This window comes from Nelumbo nucifera, chromosome 4, assembly GCF_055504915.1.
Source record: "Nelumbo nucifera cultivar China Antique chromosome 4, China Antique-T2T, whole genome shotgun sequence".
NCBI lineage: Eukaryota > Viridiplantae > Streptophyta > Magnoliopsida > Proteales > Nelumbonaceae > Nelumbo > Nelumbo nucifera.
The window spans coordinates 31211481-31234542 of NC_142652.1; the positions used below are offsets into that span (position 1 = coordinate 31211481).

Consider the following 23062-nt stretch of genomic DNA (forward strand, 5'->3'; position numbering starts at 1 on the left):
TTAAAAAAGGTAACATCCATAGTAACATATCGATTCCTGGATATACACTTTTTTACCTTACGATCGAGCTTAGAGTGGTGAGGATCGAGCTTAGTGCTATATCTAAATTTTAAATTACATAAACAATTATATTATTATTATTATTATTATTATTATTATTAAATTTTGGGTCAATCGTTTTGCTTTCTGAAATTAGAAAGTTGTTAATTAGAAATCATAATCAACCTTAGTTATTTAACTTAGGTAAAAATCAACCCTAAAGGATTTTATGTTAACGTGCTCCCAAACAAAACAGGAAACAAGAAATGCTTAAAAATATATTTCAAAATACAGAACAGTGCGGACATTCAAAATGTCAAATACCCCCACTTTATACATTGGCATCAATTCCGAGCTGGCACCTACCCCAACTGTACTTTGGGCATAAGAGTTCTGACCCTGGACTGAACCGTCATTCTCTCTAATTTTAGGTAGATCCAAATTTGTTCTGATACTATAAACTTAGGTCCGATCCGATGCAAATAGCCTATTGAATCTTAGAAACATTGATCTAATCTGAATCTGTTAAGAATGATTTATTAATAGTAAGAGAAAAAGAAAAAATACAAATATTTTTTAACTATTTTCATCATATATATAGATGTTTTTTATAAAAAAATAAATAATATAAAAAATTTACATGTGAAGATATATATTGATGTACGTTATTAGAGTAGTCCTTGTTGTACAGTATCATTATTCTTATTATTTTATTTGTTCTTTTTATCTTTCAGCCCTATAAGGGCATTCTTGTAACTGTACATATCTTTTATCTCTTTAATATAAAAGAAACTCTTTGAGGTGGGGGTCAACTATTCTAGACACCCCTAAATCTGTTTTCTTCTTGCTTTGAATTCAATTCACATGGTATCAGAGCAGGTTGCCTTTTGATCTTCCTTCTCTCTGATCCACCTTGTTTTCGTGATCTATTAAGGAACTACATCTCTGCTAAGTGGCCTTGGACTGTTTTAATCTCTCAAGGAACCCCATTTCTGTTTTCTATGCATCCGGAGAGAGAGATTGTATTGGACCTCTCTCGTTTGACCTCCGTTTGCAACAAGAATTGAAAGGAATTTTCATCTAGCCCTTCTCAACATATTCTAATTTTTTTGCAAAGATCCATGAAGTTTTGAGAGAGATCTAGACTCTTCTTGTTGGCGGCTGCGCCCAGACTTTCCTTTTCTAGACTGTGTTCAGCTTTATTTGTTTTGGATCTTGAACAATCTCCGGTGAAAGTAAGGGGTTTCTATCTCAACTTTTTGACTCTCTTGGATTGATTACAACCTATTTCACTCGTCTTTGGATCAATTTTTACTTCAGTTTAGTTTCTTTAAACTTCAGTGAACCCTATTTTGTTCTATTTTATTGTTGTAATGGCTTCAAACAGAGGTGGTATCATTCCTGTAAAGATAAATTGACAGAACTATGGGATGTGAAAGTTCCACTTCGACTTTTATGTTGAGGGAAAGGGTTTAGAAGGATATCTAAATGGAACAATCACCAAACCAGTTGAGACTGAGGCCAAAGCTTTACAACAATGGAAGTTGGATAATGGTAAACTTGTTTCTTGGATTCTGAGTTCTATTGACTATCATATATTTGTACCCATGAGGATAATGAAAATAGCATATGATATATACATGTATCTAGAAAAAGTTTATCAATAGTCCAACGTATCTAAACAATATCAGATAGAATTAGAAATATTCTCTTACAGCCAAGGAGATAGGAGGATAGAAGAGTATTATTCTGGTTTTCTTGATTTATGGGCTGAATATGAGATTGTTCACATTGAACCCTCGAATCCAATAGAGTGTGTGAAATATCTTCAGAAGCACTTTGAGAAGAGAAAGGTAACTCAGTTCTTGATGAGACTTAGACCTGAATATGAGATAATCAGGTCCAACATTCTAAGTAGGGGAACACTTCCAGATATGGATTCTATTTTAAGGGAACTTCTGAGGGAAGAGACTAGACTTCTCACTACAGTCGGGTTTGATGGGAAGATGGCTGAAGTTGGGGCTGAAACAGCCTTTGTTGCTCATGGGGGTAAGAAGCCAACCTCCAAGGACTTCTCCAAAACCCAGTGCTATGAGTGTAAGGGTTTTGGACATATTACATCTCATTGTAAGAAGAATAATGTGTGTACCTATTGCAAGCAACATGGTCACATCATTCCAAACTATCCAGTCCGACCAACTAAGGGCTCTCAGAAAAAGACTCAGCCTCGAGCCTATCAGGCAACAGATGGACCAGCAACAGGCACTGTATCTACCAAGGGTGAGTCTTCAGTTAAAGGTGATTCAACAGGTGTCATGGATGAAGAAAGGGTTTGACAATTGATATCTTCTGCTATTTCCTCTACTTTCTCTTCTATTGGCTTGTCTGGTAAGTTCTCTGCATATTGTTCTTCCCCTTCACATGCTTGGATTATAGATTCAACTGCCACCAACCATATGATAGGAGCCTGCCTCAATCACCCAATCCCTTCCAATAAAACTCACCATAAACATATTATTACTACTATGATAAAAAGTTAGACATCATTGATAGTAATGATCTGTCCCTTCAACTATCACCAATCAAATCCTTCCCTCTCTCTAAAACCCTCTTAGTACCCAACCTTACTACTAATCTGATTTCTTTTGGCCAACTTGTTGATGAAGGAAATGTTCTCACCTTTTCTCATGATGGTTACTTAATACAAAACCAGTACACTGGGAAGGTGAAAGGGAAGGGGCATAGGCTGGGCCATTTATTTGCGTTGGAGTTTGAGAAATCTCAATTGGGGGCATCCTCAGTTTTACTTAGTTCTTCTTTGTCTGATTCTTTGTTGAGTTATAGAAATAATGTTTGTGATTTATGGCATAAACGATTGGATCATCCATATTCCCAAAAATTAAAATTTTTGTTTAACTCTGGTTTGATTAAGAATAAAATTTCCCCTATTGATACTTTTGATGTTTCTTGCACTACGTGTTTTTTGTGTAAAAGTCATGTTTTACCATTTCTTCATACATCTGAACATGCCACTAAGCCTTTTGAGATAATACATAGTGATGTTTGGTCTACTTCTATTACTTCACGATTGAGGTACAGATATTTCGTATTATTTATAGATGATTGTACCAGATATACTTGGATTTATTTTCTGCGACACAAATCAGAAGTCTTTGATGCATTTAAATTGTTTCATACTATGGTGCAAAATCGATTCAAGTATAATGTGACTATCCTCCGCAAAGATTCAGGGGGAGAATATAGAGATGGAGACTTCTTGGCATACTTGAGGAGTTATGGAATTCAGTCTAGTGCAACTGCCTAGACACTCCACAACAGAATGGTGTAGCTAAACGGAAGAACGGATATATTCTCAGTGTTGTGCGGACATTACTACATGAGTCTCATACTCCAACTTCATTTTGGGTAGAAGCAGCCAGTACAGCCATGTATTTGATCAATTTTCTTCCACCATCTTTTCTAGGCAATACTTCTCCCTTCCAAAAACTTTTTGGTTATCCCCCAGATTTCTCTAGCCTTCATGTTTTTTGTTGTTTTTGTTTTGTTCATCTTCTTGTTCGTGAACGATCTAAATTAACTGCTCAGTCTGCTATGTGTACCTCTGTGGGATATAGTCCTGACCACAAAGGATTTTTGTGTTATGATCCTACTATTCGTCGTATTCGGATTTCTCAGAATCTTGTGTTTCTTGAACATATCTCCTTTGCTGGGGTTGCTAGATTGTCTACTCCTTTCATCTCTGTTTTGCAGGACTTTGATTCAAATGACACTACTACTTCCTCAACTAAGAGAGATCTTCTTGTCTTCGCCCGCAAGCGGCTACGTGTCCCGGCTCCTGCGCCTACAACCCCCCTTTCACCCGGTCCAGAGCATTCATCTCAGATATCCTCTATAAGTGATACATTGACCCAAGATCCTCCTGGTTCAGATAGTATTTTGGTTATTCCACTTCGTCGTTCTACTTGTATCTCTCAACCTCTTGACCACTATGGTTTTCCTTCAAACCATAGTTCATTTTTTGTTGTACTTTCTTCCACAGATATCCCTAGATCTTATCAGCAAGCCATTAGAAGTTCTCAGTGGAAATAAGCTATGGATGCTGAATTTCAAGCCCTCCATGAGAATGATACTTGTGATCTTGTGCCAGCTCCTCTAGATGCTTCTATTGTTGGAAGCCGTTGGGTCTATACGATCAAACTGAAATCAGATGGTTCTCTTGATCGATATAAGGCCCAGTTAGTTGTCCAAGGATGTAGTCAGGAATATGGGATTAATTATGAAGAAACATTTGCCCCGGTTGCTAAGATCACCACAGTTCGGGCTCTTATGGCCATATCTATTGTTTATTCCTGGACTATTTACCAATTAGATGTGAAGAATGCTTTCCTTCATGGTGAACTAAAAGTGACAGTTTACATGAAACCTCCGTCTAGATATTGCAGTGATCCTTCACGTGTCTATCGCCTGAAGAAGTCTTTATATGGCTTAAAGCAAGCACCCAGGGCTTGGTTTGAGCGTTTCCGGGATGTTGTTGTTGCAGTTGGGTATAATCAGAGTTCCTCTGACTACTCCCTCTTTGTTAAGAGAAGACCCCAAGGTATTATTATCCTTCTATTGTATGTTGATGATATGCTTCTAATGGGGGATGATCATGACGGAATTTGTGAGTTGTCTGAAGTCCTTACTTCATAACTCATTTCACATGAAGGACCTGGGTCCTCTCACTTACTTCTTGGGTTTGGAGGTTCATTGTAGTAGTTGAGGGTATTTTATTTGTTAACAAAAATATGCCTATGATCTTGTCAAATTAGTTGGAATCACTAATGAGAAACATGTTGATACCCCCTGGAGCTAAACGTCAAGCTATCTAAATCCGAAGGCCTCATCCTTCCTAATGCTACCTTGTACTGTTAGCTTGTTGGCTCTTTGATCTATCTTACTATGACTAGTACTGATATTTCACATGTTGTTCAGGTCATTAATCAATTTGTCTCTACTCCGAGACAACCTCATATGACTGTTGTTCATTGCATCATTCGTTATGTTAAAGACACAACCTCTCAGGGACTGTTTTTCTCTTCCTCATCATCCATACAATTGAGGGTTTATGTTGATGTTGATTGGGCTGGTTTCCCTGACACTCGTCGATCCACTACTGGGTGGTGCATTTTCATGGGTGACTCTCTCATCTCCTGGAAGTGCAACAAAACAACAAATTGTCTCTAAGTCTTCTACTAAAGTCTAGTATAGAGCTATGTCTTCTACATGTAGCGAGCTTGTTTGGTTGAAGTCAATTTTCATGGATCTTGGTATTTCTCTTCCTATTCATATCCCTCTGTATGCCGACAATACCAACACTATCAAGATCGCATCTAATCCAGTCTTTCATGAGAGGACTAAACATATCGAGGTGGATTGTCACTTTATTAGAGACCTCCTTGTTGCAGGCTCTATATCTCTTCCTCATGTAGCCTCTCACATGTAGATTGCCAATTTTTTCATTAAGGCCACGACTAAAAGTAGATATCTCATTCTTGTGGGCAAATTGATGCTGATGTACATTATTAGAGTAGTCCTTGTTGTACAGTATCATAATTCTTATTATTTTATTTGATATTTTTATCTTTTAGCCCTTTTAGCCCTGTAAGGGCATTCTTATAACTGTACATATCTTTTATCTCTTTAATATAAAAGAGACTCTTTGGGGTGGGGGTCAACCATTCTAGATACCCCTAAATTTGTTTTCTTCTTGCTCTGAATTCAATTCACAAAAATGCAATATAAACATATTTATAAATAATATATATCGGATCAGATTCTTTCATATCAGAGGGGGTGATCCGAATTCAAAATAAGATTGGATTTCAAATCTGATTGAATCATGTTCCAATCCATTTGTACCCCTACAGTGATCAAACCCGTGAGAGTCTCACATCACATGTTATAGAATATAAGTATCATTTTCATAGAGGAGGTTTGACTAAGACTTCCAAGCGGTAGAGGGCTCCACATGTTTGCTACTTTGCCCGTTCATAATCCAAGCCCCTAGAGGCCTTGATATGTTGTGAAGTGAAAACCGGAAGTAGGAACCATTTCTCTTTGCTCTGAAACTCATAAAGAGTTGTTTTATTTGGAGTTGGAGGTATGAAGCATAGAGTAAACATTTAAGGGGCTCCAAGTATCTATTATCTAGCAAGAGGGTCCTCAATCTAATGGACGATGTTTTTTTTTTTCTTTTTCTTTTTTTTTTCTTAAGTCCCATCGTCAATTCAATCACTTCAAACAAAGATTACACACCGGGGGACGACTCCAACAAAAAAGATGTTGAATACAAGAAGAAAGATCTCGCAACAGAGTACCCCTGCAGTTGGCAATAGTGGAAGTGATTCATCTAGGAGGTTGAGAAGACACCAGGAAGTGTATAACTTGTAACAAATCTCCTTCAATGATAATGTTATCAAGATGCAATTGCAAAGCCAGCTAAAACACAGTCAAAAACCTAAATAAGGAGAGCACAGCCCCATCAGTTTAGCACAACAAAAAGCTAGATTCCCATTTGAATCACGAATTACAACTGGAACTTCCACTTTATTCAAACCTTGAGGTCCGTCAACATTAACCTTGATGGGGGCCAAGAGGCACCCAATTCTATATCATCCATAGCCAAGTCAGTCGAAAAGACATCAATAGAGGCCTGATATGCCTCTTAACATATTAACCTTGCAACAATGGCTGGAGATTCAACTCCATGGAAGAAGCCATTGTTTTCCAAAATCCAAAACATATATTTTTTGAGACTGAGCTTGACATTTGACACGAGATAGCAATTTTTCCCCATTTCGCTGATCCCCATAGGGACCTACCTCGAATGGGGTGGGAATGGGGATGATTTTTCCCTATGGAGATGGGGATGGAAAAATTTTCATCCCTGTTGACAGGGGCAGAAAATACTCTTCACCTCATGGAACGCCAATCCCACCCGTAAGGATTTCCGTTTATATATGTATGCATTTATGTATGTATACATGCAATTAATATTTTTAAAATATGATTGAAGATATTTGAATATATTTGGACTTTTTAATAGAATTACAAATTTTAGTTGTTTTATATTTAATTATCTTGAATGAAATAAAAAACAAAAGCAAAATGATTAGCGTCATAAAAAATTCACCGAGAGTGGAGATCCCCGTGGAGAGGGATAGGGATAATGGAGGACAGAAATAGAGATTTTAACAGGGACAGGAATGGGGGAGTGGCTCCCCGTCCCTGCCTCAGTTGAAACCACTTAGATTTAGAGGTTAACAGAATCGACTTCTAGGCATCAAAACCAACCTATCTAGTGCCTACGATGCATTCCTGATTTGGATTATGGGGATGCAGCTTCAACACCCCCCTCCCCCCAACCCCAACCCCAACTTTGATTGGATTTCGATGATCAAGACCGATGTCCTTTAGCCATAAAATCGTTAGTCATCGAATTTGGTTTGTGCAACTAAAATGATCAACTGATCTATGCATTGATCCATTGATTTCGATTTTACTTTTCAGAAAACTAAAATGATCAATGGATTTTGCATCCAAGTGAATAGTGATGTTGATTTCTGTTGATTGGGGGAATCGGGAACCATAACCATTATTATTTCCATTTTTCCTTCCAGTCGCACCCTGGTGCCTGGACACCTCAAAATCGGGTTTTCAGGGTTTCCTGGGATGGTGAGAAAATGAATCCAAGGATTAGTCCATAGCATGATATACCACATTGCCGAGGAAACCTCAGCTAAACTGCATGTACATTTCAATCTGTTGGAATCTGTGGATTATGTGAACCAGATCACCCTTCTAAATATATCATTGAGCACATTATGATCTCCCATTGGGATGAACTGAAAAGCCAATCGGCACAGTCCAATAGTGGGAGGAAATAGTGCTTTTCCAATTACCCCACCTTCTCAGATGTTCATTGAATTCAACATGGGTTCAAACTTCAAACCTCCTTTTTGAACTCATACTCGGAGACAAGATTCTATTTATCTTTGGTTGTTTAACCTGGCATTTCAGTTAGAAACATTAATGAAACAACCAATTGCAAAAAGAATGGAAGAGCACTGATAAAAAATGGCAGACACAAAGAACAGTTCTTATTTAACCATAAAATTTTGGAGGCTTTGTGAACCAGGCCACAAGTTAAATCTAGACCTCAGTCACAATGTGAACAGCCTACAATACTCGATTCAACATAAAGATAAGAGAAGATAAGCTGATCCTCCATTTGAAAATTTGGAAATAATTAAATTCTTAGTTTCTCTACTTGGAGAGAGGAGACGATGCACGGCCAGTCATTTAACCACAGGTACATTCAAATCAAGAGGCTTGCCCCTTCAGGTGATAACTTTAAAAGTTCATTGAAATCCCTTGAAACTACCACCAACGATTACGATTCATCTAAACTACAAGTATATTAGGGAGACTAATATTTAAGACATGAACAGTGAACAAAGTTTCAGGCATCTTTGACAAATTTTAGAAATTGGACAATGTACTGTTCTTCTAATTTGAAAGCTTGAACAGGAAAATAAAAATGTTTAAGCTCATTCAATACTTCTAATTTATTGGGTAATGTCTAAGAATGCAGGAAGATTATACTTTGTATATAATACGTTGCTTGAATCCACTCGACATGTATCATACGTCATCATTGCAAGCTGGTTAAAGACAAGAAAACAATATGCTCCTTCAGTGATTATTTAACATCAGTATTACAGGGTAAGTACGAAAGCAACTCTTCTTTAAATTAAAATCTTCCATACATCTTTTAATTTAATTTCTAATTGCAAACACAGCAAAAGAATTAAGTATATATCAAACTTAACCATGTAAGAAAACAAGAAAATATCTACTAATTCATCTACGCATTAAAGCTCACAACATCAATTTAGGTGTCTTGTAGCCCTTAAACTTATCAGCTGTCATAGTCTCAGAATGCAGGAGTCCCGTACACAAAACTTTGCTTGAATCCACTGGATATTCATCAAATGTCATCTTTGCAGGCTGATTGAGTACAACAAATCAGTACGCTTTTCATTTTTGAAACTAGTTTGCTATTCTAGTGCTCATTGATACTAATGTTACAAAAAAAAAAAAACATTTTATGTCAAATCCGTACTTTTTTCTACATTCAATTCTTTATTTTTCTTAATCCATAGTGAAGTACAAAAGAAAGAAGAGTGTAAACTTTACATATGTCAGATTAAACAATTGATATTGGACATCTTCAATGGATAACAAAATGACTTCTTCCAAGTGTTATAATGCCAACATTTTGCAGTTTCTTCTTCCTTTTCCCCTTTCTCATCCACACAAAAATAAAAACGAAAAAAAAGACATGATATCTGGATAACTCAACATGCTTAGAATGTCAAAATGATAAGGAATTAAAACCAGAAACATCTAAAATAATTTTGTTGTTTCCAGGTAATGCTACGTCTTATTTGCCTTAACATATTGATGATATTTTAACAACTAACTGTAGGAAATGTCATTGAATTAGTGTTGGAAAAAATTTGCCACAAATATTATGCAAAGAATGTTATCATGCATACCAGATAACACACTTGTATTCAAGGTAAGTTTGTTCTTCCATTGTTCCATCTTGAAAATTTTCTCCTTGTGTTACTTTTAGGGGCTTAGCAGAAAAGGAAAAATTCTCTAATGGTGTTTACATTTTGCAACATTTTGGTTGTGTGAATGCTAGAATGTACAATGTATAGAAAGCAAGAATTAATTGATTTTTTTATGACCATTAAACAGAAAATAAGTTACATACTAGAAAAAAAGGAAATAAAAAGACAGAAAAGAGATAAAATTGTAAGTCAAAATCCACATGGTCTGACAAGTTATTGTGGTCTGCTAGACCTAATGGTCTGTCTATTATTTCTCGTTAGTATATCATATGTTGTTACTATGACATTCAGAATTTAAACAGTTAAAGTTATATAAGATGGGAACCTACAAACCTACAGCATCCCTGTTAACAATATGGCACTAACAAATTTAACTAATAGGCTTTTAGAAGCATTTTATTTCATTAATAATTTAGATTTGCATATTTTTCTTTGATAATTTTTAGATCTTCATATTTTTATAAATAAGCACTTCATTTTCAAAAGTGGTGCTTTGCTTCATTCAGGCATATGCCTTACCTTATGCCTCATTTCTCAGGCTCTAGGAATCCCTTGTGCTTTAGTCTTTCTATCAACATTGATCAGGAACACTGCTATTAAGAGCTAACAGCAAGAAACAGGCTCTTTGGCAATACATCCAATAGTCAAGCAATAACAAAAAATAAAACCAGTACGTGCTGAACACCCACTAAGAATACAATCAGCAAGTCACCTCACAAAGGTTGTCCCCGGCCCTTGTATCACCGATTCTAATTCCTATCTTCTGACTCTTCTCAAGTCAGTGAATTAGCATATCTTGGGATCCATCAGAACTCATCTCCTGCAGAGATCTAGTGGGCCACCCTTACTCCAAGCAGCTCTAATACGAACTCTAACTTTTGCCCCTTTTCCTTAAAGGCCCTTATATTTCTTGATTTTTGCATGCCATCCATAAAGATTCTTGTATTTATCTATTCCCATACTCTCAAAGGATTGCAATTCAGCTGCATCTCCATATAATTTTTTCTCTTTTAGTCCTAGGGGAAGATGACTAGTTTTAAACAAATCTGCAACATCATTAGCAGATGACTAAGAAGCAACAAAAAGGGAAGAAAAATGATTTCGTACGAAAAAAAAGTAAGAAGAAAGAGATAGGTGGTTGATATCCTCACCAGCTCTGAGGCACAGGACACATACATGAGGGGAGACTCCTTGTGCTTAGTTGTGCTTCTCACTTTTTAGTTTTTAAAGTATTTAGGTGACAGACTATATGCCTACAATGTAAAACGTATCTAGTTCTTCTCACCTAGCAGGCTAGCAAGGTTTCAAATTATGCATGTTTAAAGGAGTATAATTTGCCTTAAACCAACCTGTGGCTGAATTACAGCCCAAAAGCATTGGCTTATTATTTTGATTAAGTAACAAGAAAAAAAATACTAAAAGGAAAATGATTACATACACAATAAATGAAGGGATGAGAGATCCATCCCATGGACGCCCAAAGATTGCGGAATAAGGAGCGAATTTCAAAAATTTTTCTCTCCCTTCAACTGGGAATCGCATTCCCTACTTAGAAAATCATATTTTCAATGATCATTCTTGAGCCTTAAACTGAATCAGATCGGAACCAAAAGGAGTAGGAGAGAATTATACCTGATACAGAGAAGTAGTATCTCCCAACGGAGATTTTCATGCCCAAGGAAGGATCCAAAAACTGCTCCCACTGAATATGGCGCAGTGCAGGATAGAGCAGAATCAGCAGTGTTCTTCTCCAAGAACTCTGTCATTCGCAAGAATCAGCAGGATGGTACGTGAGCACAGCTTCCTTTCAATCATTTCTTAAAGAACTGATGTCAAGATCCAATCTTGACTTCTCCCACAACTGGAGATCGAACTGGAAAACAGGGCGGCAAGAACAGGAAGGCGGCAAGAGAGTATTCGCAAGGTGCAGAATTCTCTCTTCTTGTTTTTCAGCACTAAAGGAAATCTGATGTGTGTCTCTTAGGCTGCTGCCCCCTTCTTTTGTTAACCTAAAAGATCAGCTCCTAATCCAATTAGGAGCAACTTATCCAAATCATATTTGGATAAGACTTCTCTTTAGGTGATAGGGATAAACCCTTATCTTATCTGCAGATTAGATTAGCTTTCTCCTAATCTCATTAGGAGGTTCTAGATCTAAATCATATTCAAATCTGGACTCTCTGAGTGGATAGGATTAAGACCCTATCCTATCTGCTAATCCATCTCAGAATTCGCCCCTTTAATTAACTAAATGAATAGCACAGTTCGAAATGGTCTTTAGGCCCATTAAGCTTATGTGCTCACTTAACCTTCCTAACTGCTGCACAGTTGGACTTCCTTGTATGGCGTGGGACCCAAGCATTGATCTACACATCAGCCACATGGGTTCGGCCCAGCCTTTGTTACAAGGCCTGGCCGAATACACTGTTAAAGACAATGCACCCCCTGAAACCCATCAAATGGGCTCTATGGGCCCAACACTTACCATAAGTGGTCTATGGGCCAAGCCACCTTGTAACACCCAGGGACTGTGGGCAGATGCAAAATTAGCCCATCAGGTATTATCCTCAATGGTCTTACATTTAACCTCTCAGCCCATAATGATCATACACTGCCCGACAAGAGAGGACCTCTCCCTCGGCTGCAAGGAACAGTGTTGCACTCTCTGCTTATATGGATTCCAGGAATTAAAACCTTCTTGCAAACATTTTATAAACCTCTCCCTCGGCTGCCGACAGTCTTGGTTTCCATCAGTGATAGTACATCCCCGATCATTACCTTTGTCCGACAAAGGGGCTGATCCTGTTACTATGATCACCCACTCAGATGAATTCTTGGACAGTCCCAACATACCCAGGTTTTGACTCCCGCTAAGGATCTCACTGAACGGTATATCAAAGACAGCCCAATCTGACACCTAGTGCAGTATCATAATCGAGTCTAGGGGTTGGGTGTAACTTTCCAGTTTTGCCCATCAATCTCCAAGGTCCAGGGCAATACTGAAAATCTGGTCCAGTTCAAAGATTCAATTAATCCTACACTGTATGTGCCTAGGGTCTCACCCTAGCAGCTGAGACAGGCCACCCCAACTGATTTGGTGGCACCACAGTGTCAACCTTGTCAGGATAGGTCTCCCCAGACCGACCCACTGGCTGTGAACATTCTAAACTAACACGAGTCTCATTAAGTGTCCAGTTTAAGGGTATTACACAGAAACATACCAAGGGAACATGAATCAAATATGCACTTTTATTATTCATTTACAATAAACTCATAAAGTACATCATTCTGATTGAAGCTAAGGGCATACAAAACTGTCTAATAGCTCCCACTTGCACTTAGGTCCAATCAGGTACTAGCCGGAGTCCCATGCTTTCCACGTGTTTCTCAAACACTTTCTGTGATAGTGGCTTTGTCAATGGGTCTGCTACATTTTCCGCTGACGCTACCTTCTGAATCAGGATGTCCCCTCTACCAACAATCTCTTGCAGTACGTGGTACTTCCTCTCGATGTGCTTCGACTTCGAGTGGGCTCGTGGCTCCTTAGCCTGAGCAATGGCTCCATTGTTGTCACACAACAATGGGATGGGTGATGTGCTGGACAGAACTACTCCCAACTCGTGAACGAACTTCTTCATCCACACGGCTTCTTTGGCAGCCTCACTTGCGGCAATGTACTCGGCCTCGGTCGTGGAGTCTGCAGTGGACCCCTGTTTGCTGCTTTTCCAGCAAACAGCACACGATCCTATCGTGAAAACATATCCAGATGTAGACTTTCTATCATCTGGGTCTGACTAGAAATCGGCATCTGTATACCCTTGGATCTGTAGTGAGCTACCGTCGAATACTAGACAAAACTCTTTTGTCCTTCGAAAGTACTTAAGTATGTTTTTCACAGCAGTCCAATGCTCCTGCCCTGGGTTGGCCTAAAATCTGCTTACTACACTCACTGCCTGAGCTATGTCAGGACAGGTGCACAGCATGGCATACATGATGCTCCCTACGGCTGAGGCATAGGGAACGTCTTTCATGCCATCAATCTCCTCAGAAGTCTTGGGAGACATCTTCTTGGAGAGAGTGACTCCGTGCCTGAAAGGAACATTTCCTTTCTTGGAGTTTTCCATGTTGCATCTCTTGACTATTTTGTCAATGTAAGCAGATTGGGATAATCCTATTATCCGCTTCGATTTATCTCTATAGAGTCGAAGACTCAGTATATAGGAGGCTTCTCCAAGATCTTTCATGGAGAATTACTGTGATAGCCATACTTTCACCGTAGTTAACATGCTTACATCATTCCCAATGAATAGAATGTCATCTACATACAGAACCAAGAAGGAAACCTTATTTCCACTGTACTTCCTGTAGACACAGGGTTCATTCGGATTCTGCTCGAAGTCAAACGATTTGACAGCGGAGTTAAAACGGATGTTCCAACTTCTAGAAGCTTGCTTAAGTCCATAAATGGATCTGTTAAGTTTACATACCATGTTTTCCTGTCCTGCAGCAATGAAGCCTTGCGGCTGCTGCATATAGATATCTTCAATAAGATCTCCATTCAAGAATGCAGTTTTGACATCCATTTGCCAAATCTCATAATCATGGTATGCTGCTACAACTAACAGGATCCTAATGGATTTAAGCATGGCCACAGGCGAAAAGGTTTCCACATAATCGATGCCCTCTTTCTAAGTGTACCCTTTCGCCACCAGACGAGCCTTGAAGGTCTCAACCTTACCATCGGGGCCCTTCTTCCTCTTGTAAATCCATTTGCAACCGATTGCTTTTACCCCGGAGGGCGGATCTACTAGAGTCCAGACTCCATTGGTCTCCATTGAGTCCATCTCTGCTCTCATGGCCTCCACCCACTTCTGGGAATCTATGTCCAACATAGCTTCCGCGTAAGTCAAGGGATCCTCCTCACTAGTCAAGGTTTCCACCAGGTAACTATCCTAGTCATAACCATAACGGACTGGTGGCCTGGATACCCGAGTGGATCTTCTAGGTTGGTCACTACCTGGAACTTGTGGGACATCTCCCACTGCTCCTGTGCTCTCCTCATCAAGAACAATTTCTTGACGATGGGTGTCCAGGATGTAATCAGTTTCCAAGAATTGCGCATTTCGACTACAGAACACTTTCTGCTCATAGAATAGGTAACCTACAGAGCCTTTTGGGTAGCCTACAAATAGGCAACGGTTGGTCTTGGATTCCAACTTGTCTGCACTCGTTCTTTTAACGTGTGCTGGACAACCCCAAATCTTTAAGTGTCTGACACTTGGTTTTTTTCCGGTTCAAAGTTCATATGGAGTATTCGGAACTGATTTGGTTGGAACCCGATTCAGCACGTAAATCGCAGTCTCTAATGCGTAACCCCAAAAGGATGTGGGTAACTCTGAGTGTATGAGAAGTGACCGGACCATATCCAATAAAGTCCTATTCTTCCTCTCTGAAACACCGTTAAGTTGTGGTGTAGCAGGAGGAGCTAATTGTGATACTATCCCATTGTCATTTAAGTAGTCTCTGAATTCGTCAGAGAGGTACTCGCCACCTCGATCTGATCGAACGGGCTTTAATTTCTCTCCCTAACTGTTTCTCGACCTCTTGTCTAAACTCTTTGAACTTTTCAAAGGATTCAGACTTGTGTCTCATTAGGTACACGTAACCATATTGTGAAAAATCATCTGTGAAGGTGATGAAATACACGTGTTGATTTCATGTCCTAACACTCAGGAGACCACATACATCAGTATGTCTTAGGTCCAGTGTGCCTGTACATCTTTCAGGCTTACCGTTAAATGGTCGTTTCGTCATCTTGCCTTGTAGGCAAAGCTCACAAGTGGGAAGATCTTCTACAGTTAGAAAATCCAAAGGACCATCATTTACTAATCTTGTGATTCGGTCAACACCGATGTGGCCAAGTCGGTAATGCCACAGACACGTGGGATTAACTGTATCACGGGCTCTCTTATTGGGGATTTCAGCCGACATAGTTTCGGTTATGTTAGTTTCTAGAGAAGGATGTAGAACATAGAGACCGTTCTCTAGTTCCCCGTATGCGATGAATCTGTTGTTTCTTTTAATAGTAATCGTATTACTAAAGAAGACAGAATAACCATCTACACACAGTTTTGAAACAGAAATCAAATTTCTCCTTAAATTTTGTACATAAAGACAATCTTTCAGTACAATTGTTCATTCTCTAAAAAATAACTCCACGGTTCCTATGGCCGCGGCTGCAACAGTTGCATTAGTCCCCAAGTAGAGTGTGACTTCTCCTTCATTCAGTCTTCTGCTTACCTTGAACCCCTGCAGTGAGTTACATGCATGAGTTGAAGCCCTGGAGTCAATACACTAGGACGCAGAAGCTACCAATAAATTGGTTTTTATAACACAAGTTTCGAAGTTACCTTTTTTGGATTCCAGGTAGGCAGGACAATTCCTTTTCCAGTGGCTAGTCTTCTTGCAGAAGTGACAGGCATCCGATGCTTTGTCTTTCTTCTGCTTCTTGCCCTTAGTGGCTTTCTTCTGAGGCTTCTTTGCCTTCCTCTTTCTCTTGCATGTCTTGCCAGCTTCAACAAGCATGGCTACAGGTTCATCCTTTCTAATCAGTTCTTCAGCTCTTTGCAACATATTGCTGAGCTCTTGCAAGCTGACATTCAGCTTGTTCAAGTTATAGTTCATGATGAATGGATTGAAGGAAGGAGGCAAAGAATTAAGGATAGCGTCTATCTGGGTCGCAAGGTCCAGCCCGGATCCAAGAGCCTCCAGTTCGTTGATATATCCCATCATCCGAAGACAATGATCGTGAGCTTGTTGGCCCTTGGTCATTGCGGTCATGAACTGTTTCAAGACCTTTTGTCGAGTAGAACGATTCTGCTCTTCATACATTGTCTTGAGACTGTCCAATATGTCTTTGGCAAGTTCGATCTGATCGAACTGCCTCTGTATTGGGTTGTCTAAGGAGGCAATGATGTAACACCGGGCAAGGGAGTTTTTCTCCTCCCATTCTTGATAGTCTCTCCTTCGGGCCTCAGAAGCCCTATCACCCGGACGCTCCGGGGCAGGATTCTTTGCCACTTTGTCCAGCTTTTCAGAAGCTAGGACCAGCATAAGGTTCCTGTACCAATCAGCATAGTTTGGGCCCTTCAACTTGTTGTCATCAAGCAGTTTTGCAAATGATCCGTTTGCCATTTTCTGATAAAAGAGCAAACATTAGTCCACAACCTAATTTGATTCATGTTCATTTCATAGATATGGATTTTAATCTACGTTCCATTTCCATTTATTCATCTCTAAGATTTCCCTCCTTCCTCAGTGACGGAGACTACGGGTTGTCTCTGGAAATGTGAGAAATCACATAGGGTGCATGGAGCCAACTGTTTCAACTGCATAACCCCACCACCTTTCTGTGAAGGATCATATCCACTCATCATATGAGTTTTCCCTTTGGCCTCTGTCAGACAAGGTTCAGAGCCGTTTTCAGGTAAACCTTTCTGTCCAGTCAGTGCTTACCCATCATATTCGTGAACGCCAAGGTACCGTGAGAGAGTTCCCATTTCTGGTGAAGCCCCTCCCACATCGGTCTATGACGTCCCTATCATCTTATGAAACACTCAGACAAGCCCAACAGCAAATGGATAGCCCATTTTCTGGTGCGTTTCCTCATTACTGAAGGACCCATCCTCATGCTAATGATGGAAAGCCTTTAGAGAGTTCATCATATGAATCTCCCTATCACATGCACTCATATTAGCCGGAGGGAACAGTTAATTACGCCCTAGTTCTTATTTTAGGTCAAACCAAAGTAGCTCCCATTGACTTTCATAAAGTCAGATTTTGGTGGGCCTAAATCAGCTAGGGTTCCGCACGTAACCTCTTGATGAGGTGTGGGGCCCACAACTGGGGAAGGTCATCCAATGACCAAAAGGGACACCATGACAATGATGTGCATTCAGCAATGGTGTGCGCAAGAGCCACTGTCGATTGAGCATGGGCCAAGTACTTATGGCCCATGTACGTAGCACATCACACATCCATACATCACATGCAGGGATAATTTGATCCAATCAATTAACCATCTGTAAAGCCCATTTGAAGCCCATTTCAAATCCATAATATTAACCATTAATATCATCTAGGTATATGGGCCGAATGGTTCAACCCATATAGCTTTAAATGTTAAGTGGGCTTTTAGTAGTTTTAACCTTTTAAAACTGGGCCTTTACAGGTTGGGCCGAATTAACCATTTAATTAAACACCAATCCTTAGGCCCATTAGTGGGAAAATAGGGCTGACTTTCAGCCTTGATTAAACCCTCGATTCGGTTCAAACATTTGAACCAATCTTGGTTCGAATGGGTCTAGGGTTTGATCTTTAATCAAATCTTTAATTCAAGAAAATAATCTAAAATTAAATACTGATAAAAGAAAAACAAGAATCAGTCAATTAGGGCTGTTCGCACAATCCATCCTGCAAAGCAGAGGTTAGATCACAGAATGCAATTTCACAAACTGCAAATCGCAGATAGCGATTCTCTCATCTGCGAAATCTCCTTCTCTGTGAAATCTCCTTTTCTGCGCTGCCATCTTCGATCCAAAATAAAATAAATAGAAATCCTATTTCTATTAATAATTACATCAGATCGAATACCTATACATTGAGTCTAGAAAATAAAAAAAATTATTTACAGACCAAAATAATTCAAGAACTGCGAAATCGCAGGTTCCCTGCGTAAACCAAGAATTCGATCTCCTCTTGTACGAACAGCCCATAAATCAAGAAAATCATAAAGAACAATTCTAAATAATAATTAGATTTATGTAAAATTAATTGCAGATTATTCGCCCATTAAGTTGGGGAACAAATTTCCCAAAACCCATATCTGCGCAAATCGGGTAGAACACCTTCTGCCCATTTGCGCAGGTTCAGATCTGAAACAAGATGGTTCAAGATTTGAACCATGCTCTGATACCACTGAAGGGATGAGAGATTCATCCCATGGACGCCCAAAGATTGCGGAATAAGGAGCGAATTTCAAAAATTTTTCTCTCCCTTCAACTGGGAATCGAATTCCCTATTTAGAAAATCAAATTTTCAATGATCATTCTTGAACCTTAAACTGAATCAGATCTGAACCAAAAGGAGTAGGAGAGAATTATACCTGATACGGAGAAGTAGTATCTCCCAACGGAGGTTTTCACGCCCAAGGAAGGATCCAAAAACTGCTCCCACTGAATATGGCGCAGTGCAGGATGGAGCAGAATCAGCAGTGTTCTTCTCCAAGAACTCTGTCCTTCGCAAGAATCAGCAGGATGGTACGTGAGCACAGCTTCCTTTCAATCCTTTCTTAAAGAACTGATGTCAAGATCCAATCTTGACTTCTCCCACAACTGGAGATCGAACTGGAAAACAGGGCGGCAAGAACAGGAAGGCGGCAAGAGAGTATTCGCAGGGTGTAGAATTCTCTCTTCTTGTTTTTCAGCACTAAAGGAAATCTAATGTGTGTCTCTTAGGCTGCTGCCCCCTTCTTTTGTTAACCTAAAAGATCAGCTCCTAATCCAATTAGGAGCAACTTATCCAAATCATATTTGGATAAGACTTCTCTTTAGGTGATAGGGATAAACCCTTGTCTTATCTGCAGATTAGATTAGCTTTCTCCTAATCTCATTAGGAGGTTCTAGATCTGAATCATATTCAAATCTGGACTCTCTGAGTGGATAGGATTAAGACCTTATCCTATCTGCTAATCCATCTCAGAATTCGCCCATTTAATTAACTAAATGAATAGCCCAGTTCGAAATGGGTTTTAGGCCCATTAAGCTTATATGCTCACTTAACCTTCCTAACTGCTGCACAGTTGGACTTCCTTGTATGGCGTGGGACCCAAGCATTGATCTACACATCAGCCACATGGGTTCGGCCCAACCTTTGTTACAAGGCCTGGTTGAATACACTGTTAAAGACAGTGCACCCCCTAAAACCCATCGAATGGGCTCTATGGGCCCAACACTTACCATAAGTGGTCTATGGGCCAAGCCACCTTGTAACACCCAGGGACTGTGAGCAGATGCAAGATTAGCCCATCAGGTATTATCCTCAATGGTCTTACACTTAACCTCTCAGCCCATAATGATCATACACTGCTCGACAAGAGATGACCTCTCCCTCGACTGCAAGGAACAGTGTTGCACTATCTACTTATATGGATCCCGGGAATTAAAACCTTCTTGCAAACATTTTAGAAACCATAATATATATACTTTTATATCTCATATAAAATATACTTTGCAAAACAAATCTCAATGGTTGAAATCGGCTGCCGGCAGTCTTGGTTTCCATCAATGAGAGTGCATCCCCGATCATTACCTTTGTCCGACAAAGGGGCCAATCCTGTCACTATGATCACCCACTCAGATTAATTCTCGGACAGTCCCAACATACCCAGGTTTTGACCCCCACTAAGGATCTCACTGAATGGTATATCAAAGACAGTCCAATCCGACACCTAGTGCAGTATCATAATCGAGTCTAGGGGTTGAGTGTAACTTTCCAGTTTTGCTTATCAATCTCCAAGGTACAGGGCAATACTGAAAATCTAGTCCAGGTCAAAGATTCAATTAATCCTACACTGTATGTGCCTAGGGTCTCACCCTGGCAGCTGAGACAGGCCACCCCAACTGATTTGGTGGCATCACAGTGTCAACCTTGTCAGGATAGGTCTCCCCAGACCGACCCACTGACTGTGAACATTCTAAACTAACGCGAGTCTCATTAAGTGTCCAGTTCAAGTGTATTACACAGAAACATACCAAGGGAACATGAATCAAATATGCACTTTTATTCATTTACAATAAACTCATAAAGTACATCATTCTGATTGAAGCTAAGGGCATACAAAACTGTCTAACAATAAAAAGGAAGAGTGCTCAGAAATCTTTCTTTTATTCGACATAGCCCATTGGCCTTTGTGTTCTAGGCTCTTATGCTCTTTTGAATATCAATGCACTTTCCTTTTTTTCATGAAATTGTATGAATATTTTACAAAAAGAGGTAGAACGCCACTAGGATAAAATGAAGGATGACTTCTAAAGACATGATCTAGTGCAAGTCCGTATTGAAAACATTGCTAGATGAAATTAACACCAAGCTACTCATGCATGACAAGTTAATACTACTAGAGATTTAGAATGTGATTTGGACAAATTTGTTTGTCCAATTCATCCATATTCAGGGGACTTGATTGCCAACATCCATATTCAGGGGACTTGATTGCCAACATGAAAACTTACCATTTATCCTTTTTTCCTTTAAATTCAGAGGTGAAGTTTCATTATGATCTTGTGGTTTTGGTCCCTTTGGATACATCCTCGTTAATGTAACTTGTGAGTATACAATTATACATGAAGGAAAAATAAGATGAAACATAACAGAAAATTTCTGGTAAGGAGAATACTATATAAAATAAAAAATAGGATCTCTTAAACAATGACATTTTATTTTGTCTCATCAATCCCATTGATGCCACTTAGACATTTTAACCTTTTTTATCCTTAAAACTTAAAGGGGAAAAATAATAGCACTATCACCTAATCTATTGAAGATACCATTCACTACTACTTTCAACATTTGATGGCCAAAAAAAGCCAAGTCCATCTTTCTTGCTTGGTCTTCATCTAGTTTCATCTTGGCCTACAAGAGGAGAAGAGTATGCATTCCTTATCAAAACAAAATACAGAATAGGGCAATGGAAAACTACATGACAAGAGGCAAACAAAAAAGTTAATGTTATATCACGTAATTTGATTTGAAACCCAATATTTCCGTATCTTAGCATGCAGTAGGTGCTCCTACATGGGTGGGTAGTCATTGACTCATGTATTTGAGTTCATAATGGTTAGAGTTTGATAAGGTTTTCCTCAAAAGAGGAAGAAAAAAATTACTTAGAAGAAAACTAAAGGAAGACAATTGTGTCAACAAAATAATTTTTCTAGCCTAAAGAAAACCTTGACAACTATTACAAGGATAAATGCATATATGTCAAACTTTTTTTTGGATAAAAAACAGCATAAATTTCATCGAGAACAGAACCAAACTATCTAAAATGTTGGATGGCAACGCATTAGCAAGAGTGCCTTGGCTTGAGAAGAATTAGCAGCAGTGTCATTGGAAATGGGAAATTTAATCAAGTTCCAAACCAAACAAGCTCAAAGTGCTCGAGTTGTCAACCAATTACATAGAATTACCATAACATCTTCTAACTGAAACATGGTCTACTGATTAAGCGATGCAATAGACCTAACAATAAGAGCACTGTCAAACATTGCATAACCCGATACAGCACTAAAGTCCAGGAAACAGGAAATTTTCTCGAGCGAAACCAGTAATCAAACTAAATCAGAAAAGGAAATTTCGACCATAAAGCAGACATAAAATACCCATTTATTACCCGAAAATAATATTTAAACTCCAAGAGATATATCTTTAGCGAAACAAAACAAAAAGATTGAATCGGGAATACCTTCAGAAAGCCAATTGTAATCCCGACGATGAGAGACAGACAGCATAGAAGTCAGCAATGCAGAAGCAGTGGCAGTGTGATACGGCAACAGCGACTCCACGCAGAAGCTCATCTCAACAGGAGACCTTTGAATTAGTTATACAATTACTCAGAAAAGGATTCGCAAGCATAATAATAAACAGAATGAGAGTAAAACAAAAGTGATTGATGAATTTATGCTAACTACCTGAAGAAGCGATTAGAATGAGGTTTGCGCTTAAGGATGCCACAGGGAGACCGAGCTGCCTTGGCTTCTGTTGCAATTCTTGCCGCTGCATTACGGACGGTGGAGGAGCGGAGGACGGACCGAGCGCAGCCGACGGCGAAAGCGGCCGCCATTGAACTGAGATGAGCGCAAACTATGGAGGAGTTACTTGGGCCTTTGGGGTTTTGGGTATTCCAAATTTCCAAATCCAATCCCAAGCAGAAAGCTCTGAACCGGGTTCGTGCATTTTTGGGTTGACTCTAACGTGTCAAACCCACCGCGTAGGGCTGACGAGTGACGAACATCAGACCGGACCGAACCGGACCAAAAACTGACCATGGATATGCAACAAGGAACCCGCTTAGCCCAGATAAGCACCGCCGATTAGGCGATTACTGGACCTAAAATTCATGCTCTTCGAAAATGAAAAAGCTATGTGCCCATGGGCCGTAAATACATCTTCCCCTGGATGACAGTCTGAGATGTGAGATTGTGAACGACGAGAAGTTTGGAATCATCCAGCCAATCCACATTCTAAATAGGGAAATAAATTTG

At 39.4% G+C, this 23062-nt stretch overlaps 1 protein-coding gene across 5 annotated transcripts; it reads right to left on the reverse strand.

Annotated features, from left to right (window-relative positions):
* Nucleotides 1–8552: 8552 nt before the first annotated feature.
* Nucleotides 8553–22698, reverse strand: LOC104609909 (protein NUCLEAR FUSION DEFECTIVE 6, mitochondrial-like). Of its 5 annotated transcripts, none has more exons than XR_737346.3 (4): nucleotides 22490–22697; nucleotides 22264–22388; nucleotides 21332–21434; nucleotides 8553–8765 (listed from the first exon to the last, which is right to left on the reverse strand). XR_737346.3 is itself a non-coding variant. In XM_010276335.3 (3 exons), exons 1-3 carry the CDS (start codon nucleotides 22639–22641, stop codon nucleotides 8746–8748), a joined length of 297 nt encoding a protein of 98 aa, XP_010274637.1. In that variant the 5' UTR covers nucleotides 22642–22698; the 3' UTR covers nucleotides 8553–8745. The 5 variants fall into 5 exon arrangements, 3 of the variants coding, with proteins under 3 accessions (XP_010274637.1, XP_010274636.1, XP_010274635.1); XR_737345.3 differs by lacking the exon at nucleotides 8553–8765 and adding an exon at nucleotides 8770–9111; XM_010276335.3 differs by lacking the exon at nucleotides 21332–21434 and having other exon boundaries at nucleotides 22490–22698.
* Nucleotides 22699–23062: the final 364 nt, after the last annotated feature.

What these genes read in the sequence shown, in the direction of transcription:
- LOC104609909 (XM_010276335.3), bottom strand. Translation starts at nt 22,641, where the DNA reads ATGGCGGCCGCTTTCGCCGTCGGCTGCGCTCGGTCCGTCCTCCGCTCC. An exon ending in CATTCTAATCGCTTCTTCAG is followed by an intron (nt 22,389 to 22,489) that starts GTAGTTAGCATA and finishes ACTAATTCAAAG; the next exon opens with GTCTCCTGTTGAGATGAGCT. An exon ending in TTACAATTGGCTTTCTGAAG is followed by an intron (nt 8,766 to 22,263) that starts GTATTCCCGATT and finishes GTCTTTAACCAG; the next exon opens with CTTGCAATGATGACGTATGA.